The following is a 27,654-nucleotide window of genomic DNA, read 5'->3' on the forward strand; positions in this document are numbered from 1 at the left end:
CATTTGATCACAGAATCATAAACTGTGACAATATTCTGAAACAGTAGTCACCTGATTTTTACTCAGTGTTAGTCTTCAACAAAAACTTACAGTATTCTAATTTCAACAATTGCACTGGAGATGATTTTCATACAGTTTGGTGTTCATCAGAAATCTTCTGAACGTGTGATTGGTCTTTGGGACAGCTGATGAGTGAAGTGCTTCCAAACTGTCGAGGTTGTGGCCTCTGGTGTTTGACTAATCCTAAATAAAAGCACTAGCACTTACATTGAACAATAAAACCTGATTGTGTTTTGAAAACATTTGGACCAATACTGAGCAGAATGATGCAGATTGTGTGCTGTTGGTTTTTACATTCACCTGCTGACCGAGGAAAGTTTCTCACCACAAATCTAAGTTCAACACTCGTATGGATGAGATGATTTTTTGAGACATAACTCGTTTGGAAGTCAGTCGGGATCCTGGATTCATTTTACACAGGGGAGATGTGAGGCCTCCAGCACATGTGCAGTGAGAATGTCAATATATATGATGGATTTTTTTATATTTCTGACACAAGATCAGATCGTTACCCAAAGAATTTTGAATGGGATCTTAAGACAAAATGAAAAACTGTTTTTTTTTTCTCTGAAAGATGTCGCAGTGCGGAAAATGGAGGAAAGTAAACAACAAATTGAAATCAAGCATCTGGACCAGCTACCAGGACAAAGAACAGAGAAGCTCTATGACTTCATGTTCTGCTCAGGACACCCCCTTGCTCTGCAATATCAATATTTGTTATATATTTAAACTAATGTTTATTATATATACTGTATATATATGTATGACCATATATGAGTTTATCAGTTTAAAAAGTTGAGGGTGTGGTTTGATCATATTTGAGTAACACTAACATTAGCAAACACCCTGTTGACAGTTTGATTCTAATGTTGTAAAATCCTGATTGGTTCATCAAAACATGTATCTGATTCTCTTCTCAGATTTTTGTGTACTTTTTGGTTAAATACAAATACTAAAAGTTACTGTATGTGCACAACTTTGGCCACCCACAGTCCCACAGTCCTACATGTCAACTCAGTACAGACACACACGCGTGTCGGTGGAACCTGTGGATGTGTGAGGGGTCAGCAGCGGGCTCTCTGTGTTTTTTAAGGCTCTCTCTGAGGCTCCCGCTGTGGGGAAGGAGATGTGAGGAGCAGGGGGAGGACTCGCAGGATGAAGTCAGATGAAAGACCTGAAACCCTTCAGGAGTCCTCGCACCTCGACAAGCTTTCCAGAGGCACAGGCTGCTATTCTTATCTTCTTAGAGCCGGCCAAAGAAAAAAATTCCCCATTCCTTTACTCTAAAAAACTGCACACACACACACACACACACACACACACACACACACATACACACACACACGGAAGTAAGTATGTTACTTCTCTTTTTCCTCTACCCAAGTATACACTCTCACAGACATGCGCATTCATGTCAGTTGCTATAAAGCACGATAGGTCCTCATATTTAATCAGCTGAGCCTCGGTATTCACTGAGGGGATCAACTCTGTTTCTCAAGCCTCTCAGAAACTCCTCTGGGTGGCAGAGATGTGTGAGTTACAGCACAGCCCGATGTCTGGGGGATGCTCAGCTCCATGCCGCACTTCCTCTATCTCTACTCGTCCCTTCTCCGACTCCCTCCCTCTTTCCGTCTCTCTCTGCACCCTCGGTGACTTGCAGAAGTGACAGCGGAGGGAGTTAGGAGAGGAAGCAGGACGACTGTGGCGTCAAGGTTACGGAGCCCTCTCTGTGTCTGAAAGAGGAGACTGCATCAAACCGGGGGAAAATGAACTGCCCTTCCTTTCATTCTCACTTCCTGCACTCTCTCTGTCTCTCTGTCGGGGTTCACGCTACAGGGCAACGCATTTATCACGAGCAGACTTAAAAGCCAGCGCTGTAACTAGGTGCCATGTAAATACGAAGAATTGTGTCTGCTTTTGTGGGCTCTCTCCGTACCGCAGCAATTAGACAGGAATTAGATCAGACCTCGGCTGTGAATTCGGCCCACAAATTTTCCCTCCTGCACAAAGCTCCTGGCAAAGTTACGACCGTCACAAAGAGAGGCCGAGACCGTCCAGGCCCTCATCCGCTCCAGTGACAACCACAAAGAGGAATCTCCAATTTGCCTTCGCCTCACTGATGTCTCTGTGGCCCACTGAGTGATTGCATCCCGCCGTCGCACCAGTCAAAACAGTGCCTTACTTCAGGAAATATTTTCACAGCACCATAATTGGTTCCATCTGTAGCTACACTGTGGCAAACACAAGCTATGTCATTATGCCTGAGTGAGTTCACAGCAAAAAAAAGGAAAAAGAAACGGGTGGCGAGCGGGGTTTGTGCGAGTGTGAACACTTGTGTGTGTCAGTGCGGGGTTTGGAGGCATTCACTGAGAGGCAAACTCTGCTTTTATCCACAGAGGGGAGAAACAGATCTGAGGGAAAGGGATGAGTTGGAACAACAGAGGAATGTGATGAAGCTGGATGTTTCTGCAGCCACAGCCACAGCCTCACACACACACACACACACACACACACACACACACACACACACACACACACACACACACACACACACACACACACACACACACACACACAAACACAAACACACATCGCTGCCTACTCCTGTTTAATGGCTGGTTTAACAGCGTTGACTTTAGCTGATGAGTTTCTGTGCAAACACAATTTTAGTCATTTCTGTAAAAATGCCTCAAACAGCAAAATAAAATGAGGGAGTGTTTAGCACGTTGCTGCAGGCGGATTCAGGCAATCTACATTTTTGAGGCTGCACCAGGGTCGCAGCTAAATAAATCTCCATCTCTCTGGAATTTAGAGACTCTCATAGTAAATTAAAAGAGAGAGGGCAGAGCGTTGACAGAGTGTTTAGACCACGCTTACGCTGTAACCGATCCCCTGTCAGCGAGGGTCACGACCTGGAAAAAGTGAAGCCATGCAGCCAATCGACACTTGGTGATAACCTGCCGAAAGTGGATCCGACATCCTGTGGCAAGTGTGGACGCCTGAATCAAATCAGACTCATTACGCTGTTTACAGAAATGGTAACCAATCAACACACACACGCACACACGCACACACACACACACACACACACACACACAACATTATTGCAGAGGGCATTACTTTGACTTACATTGATTTCTTGGAGACTTTCTACAACCTGAACCATAGTAGCTACTTTCCTAAAAAAAACCTACCCTAACCTTAACTTCAACTACACACATGCACACACTGACACAGACACACACGGACACACACGGACACACGGACACACGGACACACACACACACACACACACACACACACACACACACACACACACACACACACACACACACACACACACACACACACGGACACACACATACACAGAAACCAGAGCCATTCCGAGTTAGTTAGGTGATTTCTGTCAGCTGAGTTTGTTCTGCTCAAACATCATTAAAACTAAATCCAGCACAGATCCAGCTGCACTTTGTCACACTGACTGAGTCGTCCACTGTGAAGAGCCTGCTAATGTAGAGGGCACACAACTGCTCACACACACACACACACACACACACACACACACACACACACACACACACACACACACACACAAACACACACACACACAGACACACACACACAGACACACACACACACACAGTAATGACTCTGTTTTTCCATGAGCTGGACTGCTGGTTCAAACTCTGGGTAAAAACAGGGATATCACCAACTAATTTTTGCAATAACAGAGACCGAAGCGCAGCACTGTATAAACTAAGAAAAAGAGACTGAAGCAGTAATGAGCAAATAATTATTAGGAGGAATAAAATGCTAGCAGGTGGAGTCGGGGCAGACGTCACTAATTTACCGTCACGTCAAATCAGACATTTTCCCAAATGGGCCAAGAAATCCAAACCGGGTCCCCACAGCAGCCAAACGTGTTTCAAAGGGCAGACAATCTCCCTGGTGTTTTACTCTTATTATCAACCGCTCTCCTGAAGAAAGCCAGATGTTGCTCATTCAACTGCACTGTCCAAATTTTATGAAAAAACATTCACATGAAAGAGAAACTGTTGCACCAGTATTCTGTCTGTATCTTTGATATCTGAGTGTGTGTGCGGGCTTCACACTGTGTTTACTCTGTTCAGAAGATTAGCTGAAGGGGAAAAAGGTAATTGAGCCAAATGTCTGGAAATATATATAATGATTGCATCATTATATATATTTCTTATTTCTATCATCACCCCTGTTTATCTGCAAGCATGATTACCAAAAAAACATGCTTGCAAAACAGGGGCTGCTTTTGAAAAGTCCAAATAGTCTTCTTTCCTTAGCCACTATTCCATGAAACACGTCAGATGGTCAAGGAACCGTGTGAAGGAGAAGCCGTAAGAGGTTATGAAAGGAGAACCACGGTGCGGAGAAAATCCACACTCAGCGTTTGTTCACCCATTGTGAAGGATGTGGTACGGGTCAGGGGAGAGCACATTGAATTTTGGTGCGGATCCTCTTTGATGAAAAGAATCAAGCACATTTATGGGATCGATATCATGATTGTGTGAAATTTGGCGCAGCTTGATCAAATTAAAGGGACAGTTGGGGCCTTGTCGGAGGTTTGTTCTCAACTTAGTCGATTAACGTCATGTCACTTTGGGTATTTCACTGCATCCCTCAACTTTTAGACTGCAGGTGGAACTAACACACCGGCTGCACGTGTTTACTCAGATGAAGAGAGTTCCTTGTTTTTCGATTGGCTCCAGTGAGGGCTGTGTTTGCACATCTGCTAACTGACGTATTTAAAGTTTTTACAATGAAATGTGGTCTGACCAGGTGGGAAAACGACTGTGGAACACAACAGTTGAGTCACTTCAACCTCCCTCGGTGCGCTGGCGCTTGTTTGGACTCACACAATTACTGGGAAACAAGGACAACAAAGTTATTCTGATGAGCACCTGAGAGGAAGTAGAGCCCATATGAAGGCTAAGAGGCAAACACACAAACACGTACACACACAAAATTGAACCCAGATATTCCTATGACCTCATCTCTTTCATCCAAGTTCCCCTCCCACACCACATCGTCTCAATTAGACGTCATGCTTCCAGACTCTGCTTTGATCAGAGCAGGTTTAGAAGACCAGCATTTGTCCATATACTAGTGTTTAGTGTGTGTGTGTGTAATCTTTGTTTTCTAATAAATGCAGAGAGAACCAGAACAGCAGTCTTAAACAGAGAACACCTTTAACAAGGCCCAATCTGCACTTCATCTCACACACTCATAGAAATCAGTTAACTGAATGTGCTGGAATTTTATTATCAAAACCCATCAATTATTCCCTGGGAAATCAGCAAAATGTCAAAAAAATGTCCTGTCCAACAATGTTAAGGAAAATGAAAATAAAAATTCCTGGATCCGCCCCCTGATCCATAACCACACCTCAATATGTGTTCTTCCCTGACTAACACAACATCCTTCCACCAACTTCCCTAATTTGGCAAATGTATTTATGTAAATCCACACGCAAATAACCTTGGCTACACCTCCTAATACCCTCTCATAATTAAAGTTATTTCATATGTTCCTTTGACACTGCAGAAATCCCTTTTATTTATGGTGTGAACATTATGAACATTTAATCAATTTTTACAATAAATAAAAAGAAAACCGGGTGTAGACACTAGTGTGAAGTTATAGAAGAAGGGCACCAGCTCGGTGATATATGAGGAGAATAGATGATGAGGATAGGAGGCAGGTGGTTTACATCACCTTGGCAGAGTTACAGCCTGGCCAGCCGCCCACAGAGGAGGCCGGTGACTGTGCTGTGACACGGGAGACGCCGGTGGCACTCAGTCCATTTATCACAGCGAGCCCCGGCCTAGCACCCATGAAACACGCCGCTTCTCTCCCTTCCCGGCAAACTCGAAGCTTTCATCCGCCCCTCACCCTCGTCTTTCCTCAGTTCCCTGTGTGATTACCCTCCTTCCACCCGTCCTCCCTCTCCTCACTGCAACCCTCACTTTTTTCCTGTGCTCTCCTCTCATCACTCCCCTTCTTTTCTTATTCCCCCTCATGACTCCACGTTTCTGATCCTCTGAACCGTTTCACCCTTTCCATCCTCAAAGTTTGCCTTCCTCCTATGATCTCTCAATCCCTTACTCATTCTTTTTGCTCCGCGCTCTCCTCCTTGATCTGATTTACCCCCTCTCCCTCCCTCCCTCCCTCGCCTTCCTCCCTCCTCTCGGCCCCATTCCTCTCCTCGCCGCAGAATCACCCTTGATATCTATTTGACTGCCATCAGCCAGAGGAGAGATGAAAATCGATTTTCCTTCCAGCAACTGCTTCTCTTCTGGCTAAGGAGAAACGGGAGGCAGTTAGCTGAGCTCTGAGTAAGGTCGTCCATCCATCTCCCTTTGAGGTCTGACGACAAGGCGGCTCTGAAATCAGTGTAGCACCGACTGAGGCTGGAGGGAGATGAAGCATGAGGGAGAGAAGCAGCCGAGGAGTAAAGACTTTGGCAGAGTGAAAAAATTCAGACTTTTCAGACCAACTCCAAAGACAAAGCCTAACATAATTTCCCCCCTAACAACTATATGCAGCTTAAACTCAAGGGGACGGTGCAGCCAAACGATAAAAACACATTTTTTTACTTCCACAATCGGGCAGTGTCTAACCATGCAGGCAGATTTGGTTTAATTTTGCCAGGTTGTTAGAAATCTGTCTCTGAGGTTTATGCCATAACCAACTAAACTGAAATGGCTGAAATTTGGTTGGTGGCGCTCATTGGTAAATCTGAAAAAAATGAATTCCAAATGTAAAAAATGGTTCCATTTATGATCCTCTATTACAGTGCCTGGTCTAAAGATAGCTCTCTGGGATGGGCTCATTGCTTGTCCCGTTGTTATGCTGGTTGAGGCATTTTTTCTGAAACTGGAACAGTGAGCTGAATTAACTGAGGTCTCAGTCCTCAGAAACCTGAAGCTGCCCCCCCACTGCTGCTCAGAGAGCTGTTCACCTGTTTATTCAAAGTTCAGAGAAGTACGCAGAACCCAGAACAGGAGAATCACTTGTCGTTACCTTTTTTGTTAACGCACTGTTGTCGTTAAACCAGCCTCCTACTCTCTGGGCACTGTAAATGATCACACCACCTTCCTACTTGTACCAATTCTATCACATTTTCACATTAAAAAATGTCCTGTATTTTGATGAGTCCCAGCCACCACGAATACAGAGCACTGGCCTTGAGTTCATTCAAAGTTTATTAATATTGAATGTATCACATTCACAAATTTGACACTGCACTTCCTTTGGCCCAAAATAAAACACATCCCAAGTGTGAAGCCAATGAGATGCAAAGTTCTCGAGATATGCAAGCCCCCAGATTTCTCAAATTAGTGTTATATAAGATTGACTCCAAAGAGGAATTTTCCCCTGAAAAAGGGAAAAGAGCAAGGATTTTAGAACGTCTTCCTTCTTTCCTGGTTTATTAGATATGTATAACTGCTCAGATTTATTTTCTGATCCCCTTGAGTCACCCTAACCCCCCAACTGGGACCAGCTGACTTAGGTCACTCTTCACCCCTATGTAACCTCATACCTTATCGTAATTTTGATCAAGAAATATAATAATAAAAATGGTTCATCTTTAAAAATTGGAATTTGAGCTTGACTGGAGGGAGAGAGGGAAAATGTATTGTGCAGCTGCAGACGGAGAGTATTCCTCTCGGAGTGAAGTTAAGCAGAGGGAAAGTGGAAATGAGATAGCTGAGTTTCCCCAAAGAGAGATAGATAAGGCAGACTCTATCTCATCCCCCATCTGCTGGGTCAAAGTACACCAGGAGGAATGTGTCCAATATGGAGATATCAAATTAGATAAATAAAATAAGATACAAAATCCTTCTGTTTATCCCACCAATCCATATCCCCGAGGAGTTATATGAGCATCTGTGTTTGTTAGTTCTGTGTTCACAGTGAACGACGCTGACAGACAAATACAGCGACGGTGTGCAGGCAGTTTTCAAAGTGTTAATAGTGTCAGCGACAGTTTGTCATAACAAGGCCATTGTGCCTCTCTGGCTTCCTCTGACTGAATTGTGCGATTGCAGATGGCTGAAGGAATCTGTCCTACAGGAAGACAAAGATAGATGGATTTAAGCTTTAACTAGGAAGAGGAAACACTGAGGAAAGATCCCATATCAGAGACAATGAAAGTGTCAAATAAAAAAAGTGGATACGGCTAGGCTGCAGCACCTACTTCATCACAATATCTGAGATTGGTGGCAGCCCTCGGATAGATGCCGGCTCACGTTCCAGCCATGCCAGTAGACGACAACAGAGCTCTCTGTCAACAGACTGCAGCTCAGGCATATTTCATGACAGGATCAGACGCAGGAGCACACATGCCCTGCAGCTAAGAGCTTCCTCAAAGACAGGGCCAGAGAGCAGGACGGTACATCTCCATCTGACACCGGTCCAAAAAGAACACAGATCAGGGAGCCGCACACGTTCAGCTCCAAAGTGTAACAAGGGTAAATCTGAAGATTAATATTCTGTTTTACATTTGTGGGCTGTTTAAAGAAGCATTCCACTAACTTTACAGGCCAAGGTCAATTTATTAATCACAGCTAGTTTTACACAGTCTGCGAGGCAGGTATATTGAGGATCTTTCAAGTGTAAAGAAAGAAACTATCAAGTTGTATTGTGGGAAGAGTAGGATCCCTGAGCTTGGACCGAACTAGCTGTAGAGTATGATACTATTGTATATCTCTCAGTCAGAAGGTGTTTCATAAGGTTAGCTATTACAACTTTTGGTGATTTGATTTAAGAAAAGCTGTTTCCATCCGTGCCCAGGTAAGATCTGATACCCTGTTTCTTCATGTAGAAATGCGTCATGATGCTACTTTGGGAAAATAAAATTGGACATGACATTATTTAACATGACAGAAATCATCTTAGAAAAACAATTTAACTTTTTAGTTTGGTCCATGTCCCATCCACTAACAAGGGGGAGGCAAGTTTTGTGATCTATATTGCAGCCAGCCACTAGGGGGCAATTAAGATGCTTTGTCTTCTATCTTTATATAGCGTCTATGCTTTTAACTTAACCAACGTCCAGAGTGAAGAAGAACAATCCAAGCATCAGTTCATCGTGAGTATGTCTATCTGTCTGATAGATTGCAGAGGGAGAGGATATCCACTCATTCACTGTTGGGACAAAAAGTCATGACATTTCTGCAGCTTTGATTTTGAAGTTTTTTTTAAATGACTCTCCCTCGTGTTTCCTGACTTAATGGAAGAGAATTATTAAATCACTGGAGTACTTTTTTTAGGATAATAGATATTTGACCACCTATTAAGAATCAAGGTAGTGTGTGATGATTTACAGTGCACAGATAGTAGGAGGCTGATGTAACTACATCTGCAGCATTACTGTCATTACTCTCTGTGACCCCCCCAAGCCCGACCGCAGAGGTCAAGATATAACACGTGGAGCTTGTAAAACAGTCCATTAGCACTTAGCACGAGTGATAATGTTCATCTGTCACCCACTGGTGTAGTGCAGGGAGTAGAGGAATGATCCTAGAAGTTGCACATTTAATTACAAGCTTCCTGCACAACAGCTGAAGTGCAGTTTCCTTGTGGAGAAGCAATTCCTAAAAGTTTTCATCTAGTTTATATTATTTTACAAAAACTACAACAGAGTATTAGGGCCCCCAAAAAAAAGAATAAAATTGAAATTGAAATTTTACGAGAATTAGTTTGTAATTTTACAAGATGTTGTATAAGTGCAAGAATAAAGTCATAATTATATGAGAACATTAATAATTTTGTAATATTACGTGAATAGTCTTTACTGACATATGTTTTGGAATACGTGTCATGTTAGATTATAATTGAATCCTTTTATTGTCATTGCACATTGTAAATTTAGCAGGGTGAGTATCAGAGATAAGCCTGTCGAGGAATGTGAAGCATCTTGTTATAGGTTTGACAAAAAACATAATAATCTTTTGACACATCAGCACCATATTATTATAAGTATCAAAACTGTGTCTATTCTAGAGGAAGAACCACACAGACTTAGATACAGGTGCGTGCAGTGTAGTTTCTCAAGAAACATTAAGATTGGCTCAAGATTTTGGAGTAAAACTCAGACGAGTACTGTTTCTCCTTCCTGGTTATTCCTAAAAATGTTTTTCTTTATTCTTGTCATATTACGACCTCTTCCTCGATAAATGACGACTATATTCTCTTAACTTTGTGATATCATTCTTAAAATCTCACATTTTTTTCTTCAATATGACTCTAATTCCCTGACGTAAAAACCTAATCTACCGGAATCCAAACATGATGAATGCACCTGTTTTAAATGAACCGGAAATGAACCGGTCTTGGAGCTACACAAGGGCTTAATGAAGACAAATAACCAGCTTAACTTGACCATATCAGCCATCGGCTACAGAGGTCATCCCCTGTGGTTTGGCGGTCGGAGGACCTGAAGTGAGAGAGCAGCATCAAACAGCGCACACATCAGAAACCGGATTAGAGTTGTACGCAGGTTCTGATTATGCAATATTTATCTGTTCTTTTCTCAAGGAGCACGGCACATGAACTCTGGGAACTTTCAAAAGCAAAGGATTAATTTGCACGCGTTGGAATTAGTGCTCAGATCAAAGCGCGGGGCGCGTCGTGGGACTACCCAAAACCTCTGTGTATCTAGAATAGAGATTTCGCTTTTGCTGTGTACTACTTCTATTTTCATAACGATACGGGAGGAAGAGGAAACATCAAGGGAGTGCAAGCTGGAGTTGAATGTAATTAACCACTGTGTATACGCAACAAATGCTAACAGACCAAAGCAAAGAGAGCGTACAAGTAGGGACAGAGTAAACAGCGAGGAGAACAACGTTAGTTAAAAACATACACTGGGTTTTTCTTGCCAGTTCGCAGAAAAAAAATAAGAGTCCCAGATTTTGTCTTCGTGGTGGATCTCGGCGGTTACCCTTGGGAGAAATGAGATACTAGAGAGCACTGAGGTAGACAAGGACTCGTCTCTGTGTTTATTTGTGGATTTCCTCTGTATAAACTGACAGTGCCAGGCTCTTCCTTTTCTCTGACTGTACTGTTGTTTACCCTGAAGATACACAAGCTATCTGGGAATCTGGGCAAACACAACAGAGCGATTAGCTTTAGCGCACGCACTCACACAAACACACACACACACACACACACACACACACACACACACACACATCTCTCTCCTCTTACCGTCACAGTCACCCAAGTGGGCCACGTTCCCCTGTTCGACATCTTGCTCGAACGGCAGTCTGCAGAGGAGAAGAGACACAGCCATTAATCAGGGGCACAGAGGCACAGCAACGCGGCCACTGACACAGCACAGATTCTCTCTGATAGAGGAAAACTATCTCGACGCTTCAGCGCAGGACAAGCTACACGCAGATGCATAAATCTCTGCAGGTTCCTTTTGACACCTACATCACTGAAATCTTTGTTTACACTGTGAGTAAATAATTAAAAACAGAGCGGTCCTTGAGCTGCCTAATATCTCGCAATAATCATCGTTATAATTTAAAGATAACCACTTATGCCTGGAGGGTTACCAATTAAGCAAATGAATGCACTAAATTTCAGCATACTTGTCTTCACATTAAATGTGTGTGGTATAAATATAAACCTTGTGTCCTCAAGTGCTAGGGAACTGAAGAAGTTTCTATAAAAAATATTCTCCGGAGTTCTCCGGAAAAAAAGGTCATTGTATGAACTTTATGAAAAACCTATTACGCTCCAATGAAAAAAGTAATTTGTCATGTGAGTTAATTGCTCGTCAAAAACAAAAACTCAAACTCAAACTTGACAGGTTTTCTATTATTTTAAGGAAATTATGACATTTCTACAAACCCAAGCCCCCGCGCTTCAAAACTCATTTCCCATTTGGACAACAGTGGAGCATGGAAAACCCAAGGGATGAGAATATTATGATGAAGAAAGGAAGCAGAGAGGAAATGAGAACAGCACAGAGACCAGGTGCTTTTAAAGAAAAAGCACAACTGCTTTCAAGGTATCAGGGGAAACTGAGAGGTTACAGTGGACATCATTATGTCCAATGGAGTCATTATGTGTATGTGTGTGAGCAGACTGAGCACATAGAAAAAGATGTACCTGTATGGTTCATTCGGTAAATAAAGGCCATGCAGCGTATAAATATTACACATTTGAGGTAAATATACATATTTGCCTTTTTGCAAAAAGTAAACTAGAGAAGGCAACTAACAAAATAAAAGGGCATTCATTTCACATTTTGTCTCATTCGTTTATTTTCAGAAAACACAACAAGTTGTGTTTTACCATTTTAATGCATGATCTAAAAATGACTTGAACCCTCGGCATAATCTGTTAGTAATAACTGAGACATGACTCACAGTTGTAACCTAATACTTAAGAGTTGTCTTAGTATCTGTTGTCACAGAGCACTTGGCAGCAGAGAGGCTCAGGTGATCTGATGCAGGCCTAAGTAATGATTTAAGGGACATTAAGATATATGGGAGCTTATTTAAAACCACAAGCCTCCAGGGAGCTAGGCATCTTGTGATTTTCTCTTTCAAAAGTGGTTGTCTTCAGATTTACTGGTGGGCGGAAATCACAAATCAACTATGTTCAGACTTTAGTTTCGTTGTCTTGGTCTGTTGTGGAAAAAAATCAGTCAGAGCCACTGAAGACTCTTGTGATTTAAAAAGAAAATTGCTACAAGGTTGTAAATAACCATTAAAACATTTTCATTCTTAAAAGCTGGCGCACCATTTGGCCCACAAACGACCTTTGAAGACGCATGAGGCGCCTGAGGATGATGAATTGAGTTGATTGGGGCAGGAGACTGAGAAGTACATATTCTGCAATTAGCTCAAGGCTCAGTTTGCAACACAGCCAACATCTGTGCTTTTAATGTCTAGAAAACACTGAAACAAATGGGTGCAACTGTGCTTTGAAACTACAGCGGCCGTCATCCTAATAAAGAACAATTTTTTGTGTTCAGTCGCCTGCCTCCCATGGTCTGTGGGGCATTCATAGTGTATACATTAGGCTGCGTGTGCGTGTTTAGCACATATAGTAACTGTGAATAAATGGACCTTGGATAATTAGAAGCACACATACATGCTCCAGTAAAACCCAAGTAAAATGTTGCCTTCCAGTAAAGCAGCCACAGCTTCTACTTTCATTAAACACACAACATTTTTCTCCCTAGCAAACTGCCCACATTACAATCTGATATTACATAACGACAATCACAGAGGTCTCCTCTGGCGTCACTTTGCAAAGAGAGGTTGCATTATTCCACAAAGAGGAAATCCACAGAAACTCGATGCAAAATCAATTGTCAAGTTGACCGCCCTTGGTAAATCAAATCAAGACCAACACAGAGGCCTTTAATATTATAAGCAGGCAGCCTGAGGTGGTCTTTAAGGCCCACGCTGTCTGTTGTGCAGCCACTACACATGAGCTTTTAGGACCTAATTCAGTAAGCAGTCCGACTAAAGAGAGATCTGATTTCACTAGGGGGAGCAGAGACTGAAGGTGAGCAGTCAGACTACTGGGTGGACGGAGGGCTCACAGACATCAATACACACGCACACACACACAGACACACACAGACACACAGACGTACACACACACACACACACACACACACACACACACACACACAAACACACACCCACACGCACGCACCCACACACATTGTCTGGGTGCGTTAGCTTTACCTCTAGGTAAAAACAATAACACAATTTGGTCTTTGCAAAGAGAAATGACATCTATCTATCTATCTATCTATCTATCTATCTATCTATCTATCTATCTATCTATCTATCTATCTATCTATCTATCTATCTATCTATCTATCTATCTATCTATCTATCTATCTATCTCTCTCTCTCTCTCTCTCTCTCTATCTATCTATCTATCTATCTATCTATCTATCTATCTATCTATCTATCTATCTATCTATCTATCTATCTATCTATCTATCTATCTATCTATCTATCTATCTATCTATCTATCTATCTATCTATCTATCTATCTATCTATCTATCTATCTATCTATCTATCTATCTATCTATCTATCTGTCTGTCTATCTGTGTATTTGTCTGTCTATCTGTCCGTCCGACTTCTCACACATGGACTCATTGACAGAGGACAAATCTGTATCGTAAGAACGACATTATTTTGCCTTTGCGAACAGAAGTGATGTATGTGTTTATTTGTAAAAAGAGCAGCTGGTGACAGGAGACACATTCAGGAAGCATTCTAATTCAAGGTGCGAACAGCCGAACTTGGGGTTGTCCACTTGTGATTGGATGTCTCGGGATAGAGTGAATACCGGGTCTGAACAAGGCCAAACAGCCACAGACAGAGCAAAGGAATTCCAGAGCAGATAAATAATGTATGACTCTCTGCGGGTGTGCTGTCAGAGAAATAACTTTGACGGGAATGATAAAGGCAGAAACGAATCAAAACTATATATATAAAAAAGATTGTATTTAAGAGAAAGAACAGCGGAAGATGGTAAAGCAACAAATAAAACTTCACATATACCTTAAGGCTGACAGAAGAATAAACCAGACACATACTGTGTGATGTATGTATGTGTGTTGTAGGGATGTAGTGTATATACAACAGAGGTGTCATACCTGGTCCCAGGTCTGAGGAAGGAGCAAGTGCTTCCTCTAGTCCAGCCACAGTACGGATCTCTAGAGGCGATGCAGTTCCTGTAGATAAAGTCACAAAAATTAATGTGAGCGTTTCAACTCAAGGTTGTGTTTTCTGCTCTGTTTGATTTAGGGACATTTTAAAACCTGAGAGTCTGGATCATGGTCCAAACCATGTTCACAATGGATTCGGTTAGTTTTGGTTTAACCTTGTTATTCAGGGAGCGGACTAAAGGCTTTTGTATGAATATACAGTACGTTCTGTCGTCATCCCTAAAGAAGGCTGCATATATCTTTACTTGACAGAGATTGATGAGCAGACGAGGGATTATTACTGTACAATACCAGCAAAATGAACGTCCTTGTCGTTCAAACAATATATCATCAGAGGCAAAGACTACAAACAATCCTACAAGCTGCTTCTTCTACTTCTTCTATTGTTTAATACTGTCTCAACTTCTTGCAATGGCTCCAAAAGTCTGAACTACCCACACTTCAAAAACGCACACATTTTGTCTGCTATAGCCTCAAATGTGACAGTGTGTACCTGTCATAAGATGTGTCTTCTGATTTCAGAAGATGTAGGTCGCTTCGATAAAAAGATAAACTAGGTATTTTTACTCCATTCTTGTCTCTAAAGTTTGGATAACAGACATTCTTCGCTGTAGCAACAAGGGTAGTTTATAAAATTCTCACTGTTCACAACCACACAATGATAGTACAGATAGGACAAAAACAGAAAGCCAATGAGATATTCACTGGGAAGGTTTTTGGGTTTCGACTAAGGTTGTAAAAAGAACAAACTGGTTGCATGGCCTGAAAACCAGAGGAATTATATGGAAAAAGAGTTTTGTAGGAAAGGAGTGATTAGTAACTGCTGACCAATAAAACCTTGCTCAGTGGTTGGCTGCAAAACATGAGATTTTAATGATGGCTCTGCATGTGGAGTTACATCAGGTTAGAGGGTCAACCTGTAAGTGTTTACTCTTTATGCATTGGACAGCAGATTATTTACTGTGAGATGTTAAATGATTAAAGATTGATTTGAGCGTGTAGTAGGCTGAGAGCAGGTCAGAGAGGAATCAGTGCGTCAGCTGTAAACACACTAAATCAAAAGTTCTCACAAACGCTCATCAGAGGTTAAAAATTCAAACCTGAGCTGATGAAATGTCTCCAACAAACCTTGAACACTCACACAAGCAAGAATAACTCTCGTACGCTGAGCTGAACGAAAAAAACTCTCACACTTAACACAACTAAGAAAGCATGTGAGTTTGAATCACACTCGTTTATGACTCACGTGGTTCAGTGAACACTGTGATGTGTGTGTGTGTGTGTGTGTGTGTGTGTGTACCAGGTTGTGTTTGTGTGTTAGTGAACCCAAACGCTCTACAGCCACAGGCATCAGCGCTCGGTGACTATGCCAGCAGAGATATTTGCTCATCACTCCCCATTACCTCTATTTAATCATATCTGAGGGCAGCGATGAGCTCTGACTCTTTTCAAACGTGAGTCGTCCGACTGGAATAAACTTCACAGCTTTTACACAAATCAATTGCCAGAATAATCAACTGAGGAACTTTATCTTTGATGGGATAGTTCACTAAAAAATGAAAATTCACTCATTATCGACTCACCACTAAGCTGATGGAGGGTGAAGTGTTTGAGTCCAATAACAGTTTAGGAGTCTCAGGGGTAAACAGTGTTTCAGCCAGAGTAACTGATTCTAGAGACGTATTAAAACAACAGAAAGAAAACACAACATGCCTCCCTGCTTGTGTGGTGTCATCCAAGGAGGCTATCAGCTGAGTTTTAGGCTTAAAACATGGTGTAAATGACATTGTTTCGAGTTGAATATAAAAGTCAGCCATTCTTCATCGGCACAATGGTGAGTGGATAATAAGTGAATTTAAGTGTGATGATAAAATTTCTTTTGGAAATTGTTTATGTGGACTGCACAAAATAAAAATAAAAATATTGAAAATAATGACATCTTATATCAAATATTTTTTAGTATCTGTATCTGCTGTAATTAAGATACAAATTAAAACAGAAGCCACTAGATTAGTATTTAGAAGACTCTAGTTTACTTTCCTAATGAAAAACATTCTCATTTATTAGTTATTTATTCACTCTAATATGTATTATAAAGGCAAAAATAATCATCATTATCATTATGTGGTAAAATTACAGTGCGTCTATAATAAAATGTTAACTGCTTGCTGATGCAATAATACAGCATTACTTTTAATGGTGGTGTATCACACTAACAGCTTTTATTATATTTTCCTCGAATTTACTGGCGCTTTTTATTGGGTTTTGAGTCATTTCAGGGCTGTACAGCAGTTCACAGATTATCACCTTGCTCAAGGGCATGGTGACGGTTGCTATTATCACTTTTATCATCACAAGAAAAATTAAAGTCAGCTGCAGACCCGCAAGTCTAGAGCTGGCAGGGCTTCACTGCGTCTTCATCAAGGACACTTGTCAAAGTAAGAGAGTTACTGAATGGTCACCAGGTTTCTCATTACGCTGCCCTGCTGCACTTCCGCCTGCACAGTATTTGGTGAAGACTTACTTCATGCACCGGGAGTAGAGCTGGCATCGCGCCACCGGCACTCTAACCACACAGGAGGGGAAGGCAAGGAGGAGACTGTGGCTCGGCCGGTCCAGAGTCAGAGACAAGAGCTGTCGGGCCTGAGGGGAGTCTTCAGCACACCTGCAACACACACAAAGACACAGGCATCAACACAAAACATTAAATGTGTGACCTCAGTCTGAGCATAAACAGCAAGAAAAAAAAATCCTTCCTCATGACTCAATGTGAAGCACAACCAAACATTAACCGCTCTAAAAATAAAAACCATTGTAAAAGTGAAAGTACCAAGAGACCGTTCGTGTTCGCCGGATGCTACTGTGTCAACCAAAATAGGCACTATGCTGATTGTCGAGGTCAGAGGGGTCAGCTGGTCATCAAAAACAGCAGCCAGGAGCTGAATCACAGCTAATTGGCACTTTAAGCTGCGGCGGCCGGCAACAACCTGCCTGAGCGTAGTGGATTTATACCTTTTTATGCACATGTACACTCATGCACCGGTTGTATCTGGATGGTTTATGGTAATAACACTGAGACCGAGCCCGCAGTCATTAAGAGGAATCTATCATTCTGCTAAGGCCGTGAGTCTGTGAGTCATTCCTCACAGTCAATAAGGAGAGGGAGAGAGATGTGGAAAAAGTGAGCAAATAGAGGAAAAAGATAACGAATGCTGGAAAAGGGGAAAGAAAAATAAAAGTTTGAAGACTGGTGAAAAGAAAATAAAGGAGACAGGACCATGATCAGGTAGAGGGAGATAGCATACCGGTTCTATTACAACCTTTTCTGCCATGCACTCTAGGAAATATCCAGAATATTTGACATTGTCCGGAGTTTGTTCTTCACATGTGAAGAACATAGCAGGTGATTGTCCCGGTCAGATGCGTTTAGAACAGGAAAATGTCCAGAACATTCAAGTGCTGGGTGGGTAGTGCAGGGGGGAGAACATGACGTATAAAATGAGCTGGGTAAATCCTTTTTTGTTCCCAGGACATAGACACAGCCCTTATCTCAGAAACTCTCGAATCTTGTTGTCTCTCCAAGTTAACATCTTTGTCACATATGGCACCTGTTTTTTATCTTCAGACATTTCTACTCTTTTGGTGTATTTCGGTTATGTGTCTGTCTGGGTTAGGGTTAGGATGGGGAAATGTCCAAAACAACTGACTTAGACATTTGTCAACTCCCCTGAAGGAAATCATGAAAATGATCAGTGCATGTCTATTAGCAGCTTTAGTGTTGCATCTCTTTCAGGTCATTTTCTGGTCCATTATGGAAGTCATAAACCAGTGATTTCCATCTGTGCTGACCTCTTAAAGGATGACTGTGTCGGTGGCCCTTCCTCTCTGTACCCCAGGGTTTCACGCAGCACACAGGGCTTTTCTTTGTCTCGTGTATGTAAGGTGAGGTTAAGGGTTGCCTGGAGCTCTGTCTCCTGATTAGCTGGGTGAAAGCTGTGATAGCTGGACTGTCACTGACCTCCTGGTGGGCTCGCCATGCACATCAAATTATCCCTTACAAACTGGCTCCAGGCTACACCAGCTCATTCAACACACACACACACACCCCTCATTTCACTTGCCATTACTATCCCTCATTTTTGTCATGTCTGAAGCAGAACAAATATGCTGGGACACAAATTGGCAAACATTTTGGATGGGAATAGGATTGAGAGAAAGAGTTATACTAAATAAGAAGTGGACCAGTATGAACTGGAAGGAGGTTTCCAGGCAGTTGGTTCGAGAAATATTCCTTTCCCCCCGTTATTGCAGAAGAAATTGCATGAATATATTTGGGAGGAAAATAACCATATCAAAAAGCTAGTGTACGGAAACATTGTCTTTCTTTTAATGCCTCTAATTAGGCTTGGTGGAGGATAATCACCAGCTAAATCTGCCTGCATGTGTGTGACAATCTCCATCCCTCCACCCTGCGGCTCTCCGCCACGTGGAAACAAAGAGTAAAAGCAAAAAAGCAGTTTGAAAGGGAATTCTAATCCACTGATCTTTTGTTAAGATCCAAATATTAAATATGATTCTGCTTCAGACTGATGATAAAGGGTCACTTTTTCCTGACAGTGTAATTTTGGTCTAGATGAAGGATAATGTGATTTTATCATCACTTCATTACTTTCTGTTGTTTACCCCGTAATGTCGTCCTGCAGTGTGTCTCAACCTCATTAGAAGATGTTAAGATTTGATAATGAATATTAGCCTCTAATCTTATTTTTTCTGTTTGTCCTGTTTGTATTCTCTTCATGGGGTTGTATCAACTCAGCTTCAGCTCAACTATGAGTAATCTTCAAAAATATGTCATGTGTTGAGGTTTATCTTTTTCTTTCTGGGACTCTTTTCCTACCAGCTCCTATCCAGGCTGGTGTATACGTCTTTCTCTGTGAGCTGTTTTAGATCAAGCTCTCTCTACAAACATGTTTTTTGCCTTAAAATAATAGTTTTTACATTTTAAGAAATAAAGCTTAAGCAGCCAGTTAACATAGCTGAGTAAAAGGGTGAGAAATGGAGGGAAACCGCAAGCCTGGCTCTGTCTTAAGATAACCAAACTCGACCTATTAGCACCGTTTTAGCTGACCAATTAAGGACTGCTGCACACTAGTGGATTTCTTGACCGATGGGAGACCACAGGCATAATGAGAACTCACACACTGGATGATTTGGACAGAGCTAGACCACACACTGTTCGTTTGTAGGAAGGGATTTCACAGTGGCGATTCCAGAAACTTGAAATATCACAGAAACTCGCGATATCTTCTTCTTCCTCTTCAGATTCTTTATGACGGTTGGCAAACAACTTTGAGGTGCATTACTGCCACAATCTGAGCTAGAATGTGGAACAATTGCGTGATTGAACGTGACTTCAGAAAAAAATAAAAACAGAGAGGATGACCGTCATTGTATGTTCTGTATTGCAGCGGGGGGAAAATGTGTGTATGCTACTATGGATGTAGTCTTGGAAGGCGTATATGTTTTGCATCGAGCTGGAGGTGAGTTGGAAATTTATTGTTGTTTTTAGTCAAAGCTGTACGAGTACGTAACATCCGGTTGGTGACACTTCCCAGTAAGCTTGCTCTATCTCTCTCTGTCTCACTATAGCAGGTTTCTGTCAGAGACGATCATTTTCAGAGATTTAAGACGTCACATAAAATCTTCTCAACGATAGTTTCTGTCATTTTGAAAGTTCTAGTTATCTGTTTGTCCAACTGCTCGAGTTTCATATACAAAAGTTGGTTGCAGTTTGTTATCTGATGCTACAAAAACAGGGTGAAGATTGACAGCTTTGACTGACTGACTGTTTTTATTTCTAAGCTAAGCAAACCAGCTGCTGCCTGTCAGTTCATATTTAATGAACAGCCTATAAATTGACATCAGTCTTCTTATTCAACTCTCAGTAAGAAAGCATTTCCCAAAATGTTGAGTCTGAATTGGCTTTAATATCTTACTTATCAGGGTTGAATCCCTCCAGCTCCTCCAGGAAGATGTTGCTGCTAGTGATGCTGTTGTCCTGGTTTGGCATGATGAGGAACTTGAGGATGCTCCCGCTGCTCGACCCGAGGAACATGACGGTTCTGTTTCTGTGCGGCCCGGCTTCTGTATCCAACACGATCTTATTCAGCTGGTACCTGCACAGAGAGGGCAGACTGTTACATTAACACCGCCACACTATTATGCGGCTCATTTGGGACTTTTATTCCACGAAAGCTAAAAACATAGTGAGGAACTTTCTGGAGGCGAGTTTATGATTTAAGCGCATTGCAACTGATTGGGATGCGGGTATAAAATACACTGCCTCGGGTGAATTTAAATCATGATGTGCTCATTTCTCATGAGTCACTACAAAATGAAAGGAATTCCTCAGAGAAAAGCTGCTCATCAAATCTGCATAATAAATGAATTATGGCAGAAATTCAATCATTAATAATATCAGTCAAGTCAATGGACTCGTCCCGGAACAATAGCAGAGTGTTGCTGAGCTACACACGGGCCTGTGTATGTGAGTCAATGGAACAAGAATGGAAGCCATGTTGTGCCGGGTGATTAATATTCCATATACATCCAGTTCCCATAATCCCCAAGGATGCATGCATTGATGTGAGACTACAGCTGGTTGACTGCTACCACATGATGCAACAGAACAAGGATAGCTTCCAGCAGGATTAGTCTTAACTTCAGCAGCATGGACAGACAGATCACGTGTGTGTTTGAGTACATACGAAATCTCTGCGATTGCAACCAAGTCTCATACACCTTAAAACATCATACAGGAATATTAGGAATATATCAACTTATCAGTTCAATCAAAGTTTGCTTGAAAATAATTACAATTTTAGTGACACTATAATTATTTCAAAATGTGTTTTCTGCACTAACTTATGTCTAATATTAAGTCAGTTTAGTTTGGTGATTGGTTTCTACAAAATCTACTATAATGATTTCCATGAAACAGGTAAGAACCCACCAAGTTTCCTTGCAGGGGGTTGATATAGCTCATTTTTTCACTTTCCTACTTTTTAAAGATTTTTGATATTTTCACTGTTTTCCAAGGAAACAATTCATGAATATTGACCAAAAAAACGTCATTTATAGAACATATATATATATACATACACTTGGCAGAAGAATGGGACATGAGCCAAAAAAAACACTTTAAAATTGGATGTGTTTCGAGACAAAGGTCATTTTATAAATTGTATTTAACACTGCAATAATTTACAATTCTCCCTGGGAATAATTCATGGATCTTGATGAAATAAAAATCCAGGCAAATTTAAAGGACTGATAATGATATTGGTGGAGTAATCCATTCTACTCAGCGCCATTCTGATCAGTGCATCAACTCAAAATCTATGGGGGACAGAGATAGTGTTTGAGTGTTTGGCTGGGTTCAGTCTCACCTGACCATAGTCCTGACTATCCAGGGTCTTTGCCCGAGTGATGGCACAGCTTCATCCATCAGCGGGTGGGTCTTGACGAAGTTGAGCATGTCATCTGGGAAAGAGTTGGACGAATTGAATCTGGATCCTTGAACAGCACAGCCCCCGGGTCTGGGAACAGGAAGTTTTCAAACAAGTTTAGCAGATGGTTCACAGGCAAAGTGGCGTTCCCATTTCTGACTACTTTGGGCCTTAGTGAAGATATATTTTTATAACCAAGCAGTCTAGAATGTCACGGCCACACTCACAGTAAGACAGATCTCCTTTTTAAACATTAGAGAGACGAGCCACAAGCTCATATCTGAAGAATTTGGACTGTGATGGATGAGGGTGCTGTTTCCCTGTGAAAAAAATAACTTTCCCACATGACTTTCAGTTTGGTAAACAAAGTTTCTCCAGAATGTATAACTAAATATAATATCTTCCTGCATTCTTCATACGAAATCTAAACCCTAGACATGAACTGCGCCGGCAGATTTGTGGCTTAAATCACTCAAAATAATGTTTTCCTCCCACATTTGTCCAGTAACAACCTGAACACAGGTGCATGAATTGATTACAGCCATCTGCACCTTGGCTTTGGGATGACTTCATCTGGAACAGGCGTCCAAATGGACTCGGGTGATTTCTGCTCCTTGAACCTCCCTTCGAACACCGACGCCAGCTGCTCCATGTCAAAGGCACACACCGCCGAACCCGGGATACTGGAGAGACAGAAGTGGATGGAGAGAGAGAAAGAGACTGTTGATTGATAAAACACTTAGACGAAATGAGTCCGTCCTGTGTCAAGTGGCTTTGCTTTCACATGGGAGTACAGAAAAGAGACGTACTGGAAAAAGAAAAGACAAGGCGGAGAATCACCTTCTAAAAAATAAACTAAGGAAAGAGTTTTAAATATAGAAAGTCACTTGTGAGTTTGAGACAGAGACAGACATCCATTGGAGATGATAAATTGGATTTTGGCTGCTCATATTTTTGACATTCAATGTTCGAAAACAAAGGAAATTGTTATAAAGACGGAGAGAACGGCAGACAAAGATAGATGCTGTCAACTCAGTGGGGGAAGGATGGATATGCAGCAGATGCAATAGTTAGATTAGACCCCACAATAAAGATCTTGGCTGCAGTTTCTGGACGATAAATCCAAATAGGAAATGAGTCACTGAATGTTCTGTCTCTCACAAGGAGGGGGGGAGATCTTTGTAAGGGAAATGAACCCCGAGGACATGTTCCAGTAAAAGGCCCGGTGCACCTCGTAGGCTGTTTAACTACTCGTGACCCCTGAATAGGGAACAGAACATCTGCTCCAGCAAGTGTCCACAGCCCACACGCATCCTCAAAAACATAATACACACTGTCACAACCAACAATTTAGCTCCTTTTCAGACATATACTCACAAAAATTCTCAGACTTTGTCTTTCGCATATGAAGAACACAGGAGGAGATTGTCCGCTTCAGACACGTTTACAACAACAGTTAAATGTTCGGAACAGTCAGATGAGGGGTGGCACCTGGGTCGAGCATGGAGGAGGCAGGACATCACGTATTGACACACGCCCACTCATTCGATTTGAATTATACGTTCAATTTCCTGCTGTATTCTCACTTGGGCTCACTGTAAACCCACGTCGATCGACAAATAGTGGGTTCACCCAGGTGTCATGTTGTTAGGTGCCAGAGTCGCTAAAAACACTTGTCTACTGAGTCATTTTACCCAGAAGTGAATGTTGATTGTGTCCATTCCCATTGCAGACAAAAGCCAGATGTTAGTGGGTGTTAGTGTTTTTTTTGACCAGTGGAAATAGGGCTTTAGAGACACATTTACACAAAGTTCGACTCTTCCTCTCTCTTCCCTCATCCTAATGTTTTATTTTAGTGTTGTGGCTGCAGAGACAAATCACAGACTGAAATAAAGAGAGCAGTGTCAGGATGAGATAAGGAATGAGGAAAAAAAAAAAACATCCCTCGCTTCCTGCTCCAAGACTCAACTCTCTGCTCTGAAAGTGTCCTCATCAATGAGTAATGGTGATTGTGGTGTGAGAGCTGGAGACTAAGTGTGTATACCCCCGCTGTACATACGCATTTAAAAAACACCTGAGAGGCTGAGTCACCTGCCGCCTGCTGCTGCATGAAGCCCACACACCCTCTGTTTTCTTTGTATTTCATCAAAAAGTCCAACTGGAGATTTGAGGGTCTGTGCCCCCGTCATTATGAACCAAGCTGAGCGGTGTTTCTCTTGACCGCCCTTTTCGAAAAAGCCTGTTTTGTTTGTTTGGGAAGGCATCGCCTCAGGCATCGCGGCTGCAGCGGGGCGCCGGTCTCCTGATGTGCCATTTGATCAGGTCAGGCCCCCTCCCACAGCGCTTATCATTCATAGGCAGGGATGTGACTCAAACCCTGGCCAGGGCGGCGGATCACTCCACGTCAACCGCGTCTCTCTCAAGACGGCGGGCACCAGATGTTAGGTGTGACACGTCTGCCAGCTCCTCGTTGATGCCAGCTTGGCTTCCTTTCGCTATATCTTCCCACCCCCCCCCCCCCCCCGACTCTCCTGTTCTCTGTTGCTTCAGGTCACTGGGTTTGCCCCGGTGTAGCTCTGTGTGTCCGACAGAAGTGAGCCAAAAGGCCTCGGGCTGTTTTCTCCTCTTTTTTAAATTATTCTAACTCTCCCTCTGAAGTATTCTCTCAAGCGATTATGTCAACATGCAATTTCTTGTACACATATCTCATTTTCAATCATCCTCTCAGTCTCCCTCCACATGAGACCACTTCCCTTTGTTTACTTTCACATTTTCCTTGTTCCTCTCTCTGTCCGTCGGAATTTGTCCTTCCTTCAGTCTTTCTCCTTGACTGAGGCTGAGTGACAGGCGAGATACGTGCGCTGTCCATTTGAGAGAGTGTGGAGTTTAAACTACCTCCTCAACATTTAACAAGCTCTCTGACGGCTGGGATTAACACAGGCCTCACGGACACACGATGCCTCCGAGGGGTGGGCGAGGAAGAGGAAGAGGAGAAGGTAGAAGTCTGAGGAGTATCAACTCAAGCCTTTAACTAGAGACTTGAAATTAACTATATATCACAGTCATTGTAAATAAAGTATAAAATTACCTTTTGAGAGGTTTGAATCGAATGCACGAGGACTATACATTTTATTAAGTCAAATGTTAAATTTGTTTATCTGTTTTTTACACTCTTGGATTGAACCATTTCAAATACTTCTTTTATAAATTCTCTTTTACTTTTCATGATCTGAAATGTTTTATACTCAAGGATTCCGTGTCTGTCGACCAGATTGACTGACTTCATGGAAGAGGAGTTGCAGATGGCATTAAATTAATGACCCAAAATGTTTTTATGTTTTTTCTGCAGATAAAAGCTCCACCGGCATTTTATAGACAGGGTTGGAAAATGCACTTATTTGTTTTTTTGGCAGAGTTGAATGAGAAGATTGATCTGGCTCTCATATCTGTGAGGTAAATATGATGCTTTGCCTCAGCAAAGAAAACAAAGGGAAAACTTTTGTCTCTTTCTAAATGTGAAGAAATCTGCCTATACTTGCACCTCCACAGCTGACTAATCAACACGCTTTATTCTTGCTAAGGTAGAAAAGCTGAGGTGTAAAAATAACACATTGTAGTTTCACAGGTAGTTATATGTGCCAGACTCTTTCTTGGGCAGGAGCAGTGGCTAAGTGATATCGATAGAAAAACAACTTTGTAAAAGAAAATAAACTGCGTTCCCAGGATATCAAACTATATGTTTAATGTAAAGCACAGGGGGAATCAGAGGGGTCAATATTCTTATAATAAAGCTATAAGGAAGTTCAGCCAGTAATATTGTCTTCTTGCACATTCCTCCAAGAAATCGCTATCTCGACGTTGTATCAGCTCATTCGCTCTTTTAATCCAATCACAACCTCACACGCTTGCCTTGAGCCGATCAGCTGTAGGTTGTCAAAGTTGAAAATGTTCTCTCTCCCTGCCGACATCCAGCTGATCGGTTCTGGGCCCCTGCACCACCTCAACTCTGGGTACCAGGTAATCTCCCTTTAAATGTCCAATCATAAGATTTCTTGAGACGTCCCATCTTCATGCTCCATTCCTCATCACTGGCACAAGTGTCTGGACTTTGGCGAGAAAGTGTCCTTCATAACCCAGGCAGCCAAATCATTGTGTTCCACTTCTTACTGGGGTTGAAGAACCAAAGACCTTTCTTCTGTTTAATTCTTAATCTTAAATTGAATTTAATTGAACTCTCATTTACTTCTGTAAAACAGTAAAGAGCTTGATAGTTGACCAATGTACAGCCCATTCCCAGCCTATATTAACACATCTGACTCGTTTACATGAAACCTATAATAAAAACATCCCAGAGTTGTTGGCTTGTTTAACAGTTTTTACAGAACTCGTTTTTTAGCTGTGATGAAACAGTATCAAAAAAACATTCATGTATAATTAGGCCTTGGATTCCAGACCCTCTGCACTATGGGAACTTCAAAACTTTATTTTTAATATTATTCCATCGTGTTATTACTTTCATCTGTTCTCCAAAAAACTCCAGCCTGATATATTTTATATATTTTATCCAAGTAACCCAGTTTTTCATGGTTTTTCTTGACCTCTTACCCATGGGGTATTCTCTTTTCTCCATAATTTGACTATCCTAGCCCATGTGAACTAACTAAAACTTCTGTAACAACTCTGTATGTACCTTGGTTTTCCTTTCCAGTACCCATTTCTATGTCGGGCAGGTAGCTACGCTTCCATGTATCCTATTGCCTTCTCTACTTGTGGGCCCAGGAAGGATAGCTTGCACATCTATGGATCTTCCCACTTTGCTGTCCTCCTCCTGGCACAGTAACCTGTTCCCCTCCTGCTCCTTGTCCTCCTAATTCCCCCGTCCTCTGCCTTGTTTTCCCAGAGGGACATTCTGCTGTCTGACCCTGTCACATGAGATTCTTTACGAGCAAAAACAAACATGGCCTCCCCGCTCTCAGCAGGCACTAGATTTACTTTGCTTCGCATGGGATGTTTTCCTTGCATTCCTGCACAACTCCATTAAGCCTAATGAGCCCACTTCAGCCAATTGCAGCAGCCATAGATGTTTTCAGCTGCCATAACAATACCTGAATGAGGAGAATTGTTTGTTTTTAATACCAGCAGGATGATGGGAAGATTTCCATTTGACATCCTGCTGCTCTTCTTTCAAAATGTAACTACTTATTTGAATTGCAACGGAGGAAAAAAAAACGTTTCCGTCATACTGTTCCTCTCTGTGTCTCCTTGACCTCTTGAGCATCAGGAGTGTGAGTGCAGAAGGCTCTCAGTGAGAAATCCAAGCTCTTCTTTCATT

General features: G+C 42.0%; 1 protein-coding gene across 1 annotated transcript in view; it reads right to left on the minus strand.

Annotated features, from left to right (window-relative positions):
- sema6bb (sema domain, transmembrane domain (TM), and cytoplasmic domain, (semaphorin) 6Bb) overlaps positions 1–27,654 on the minus strand; it is a 65,200-nt gene that overhangs the window by 11,438 nt on the left and 26,108 nt on the right. The window contains exons 10-15 of the mRNA XM_061078457.1: positions 22,874–23,005; positions 22,263–22,412; positions 20,811–20,990; positions 17,339–17,479; positions 14,743–14,820; positions 11,308–11,366 (exon numbers count right to left, since the gene is read on the minus strand). Of these exons, the coding sequence (XP_060934440.1) occupies positions 11,308–11,366; positions 14,743–14,820; positions 17,339–17,479; positions 20,811–20,990; positions 22,263–22,412; positions 22,874–23,005 (740 nt within the window). The remainder of the gene's footprint in view (positions 1–11,307; positions 11,367–14,742; positions 14,821–17,338; positions 17,480–20,810; positions 20,991–22,262; positions 22,413–22,873; positions 23,006–27,654) is intronic.

This window comes from Limanda limanda, chromosome 9 (assembly GCF_963576545.1).
Source record: "Limanda limanda chromosome 9, fLimLim1.1, whole genome shotgun sequence".
NCBI lineage: Eukaryota > Metazoa > Chordata > Actinopteri > Pleuronectiformes > Pleuronectidae > Limanda > Limanda limanda.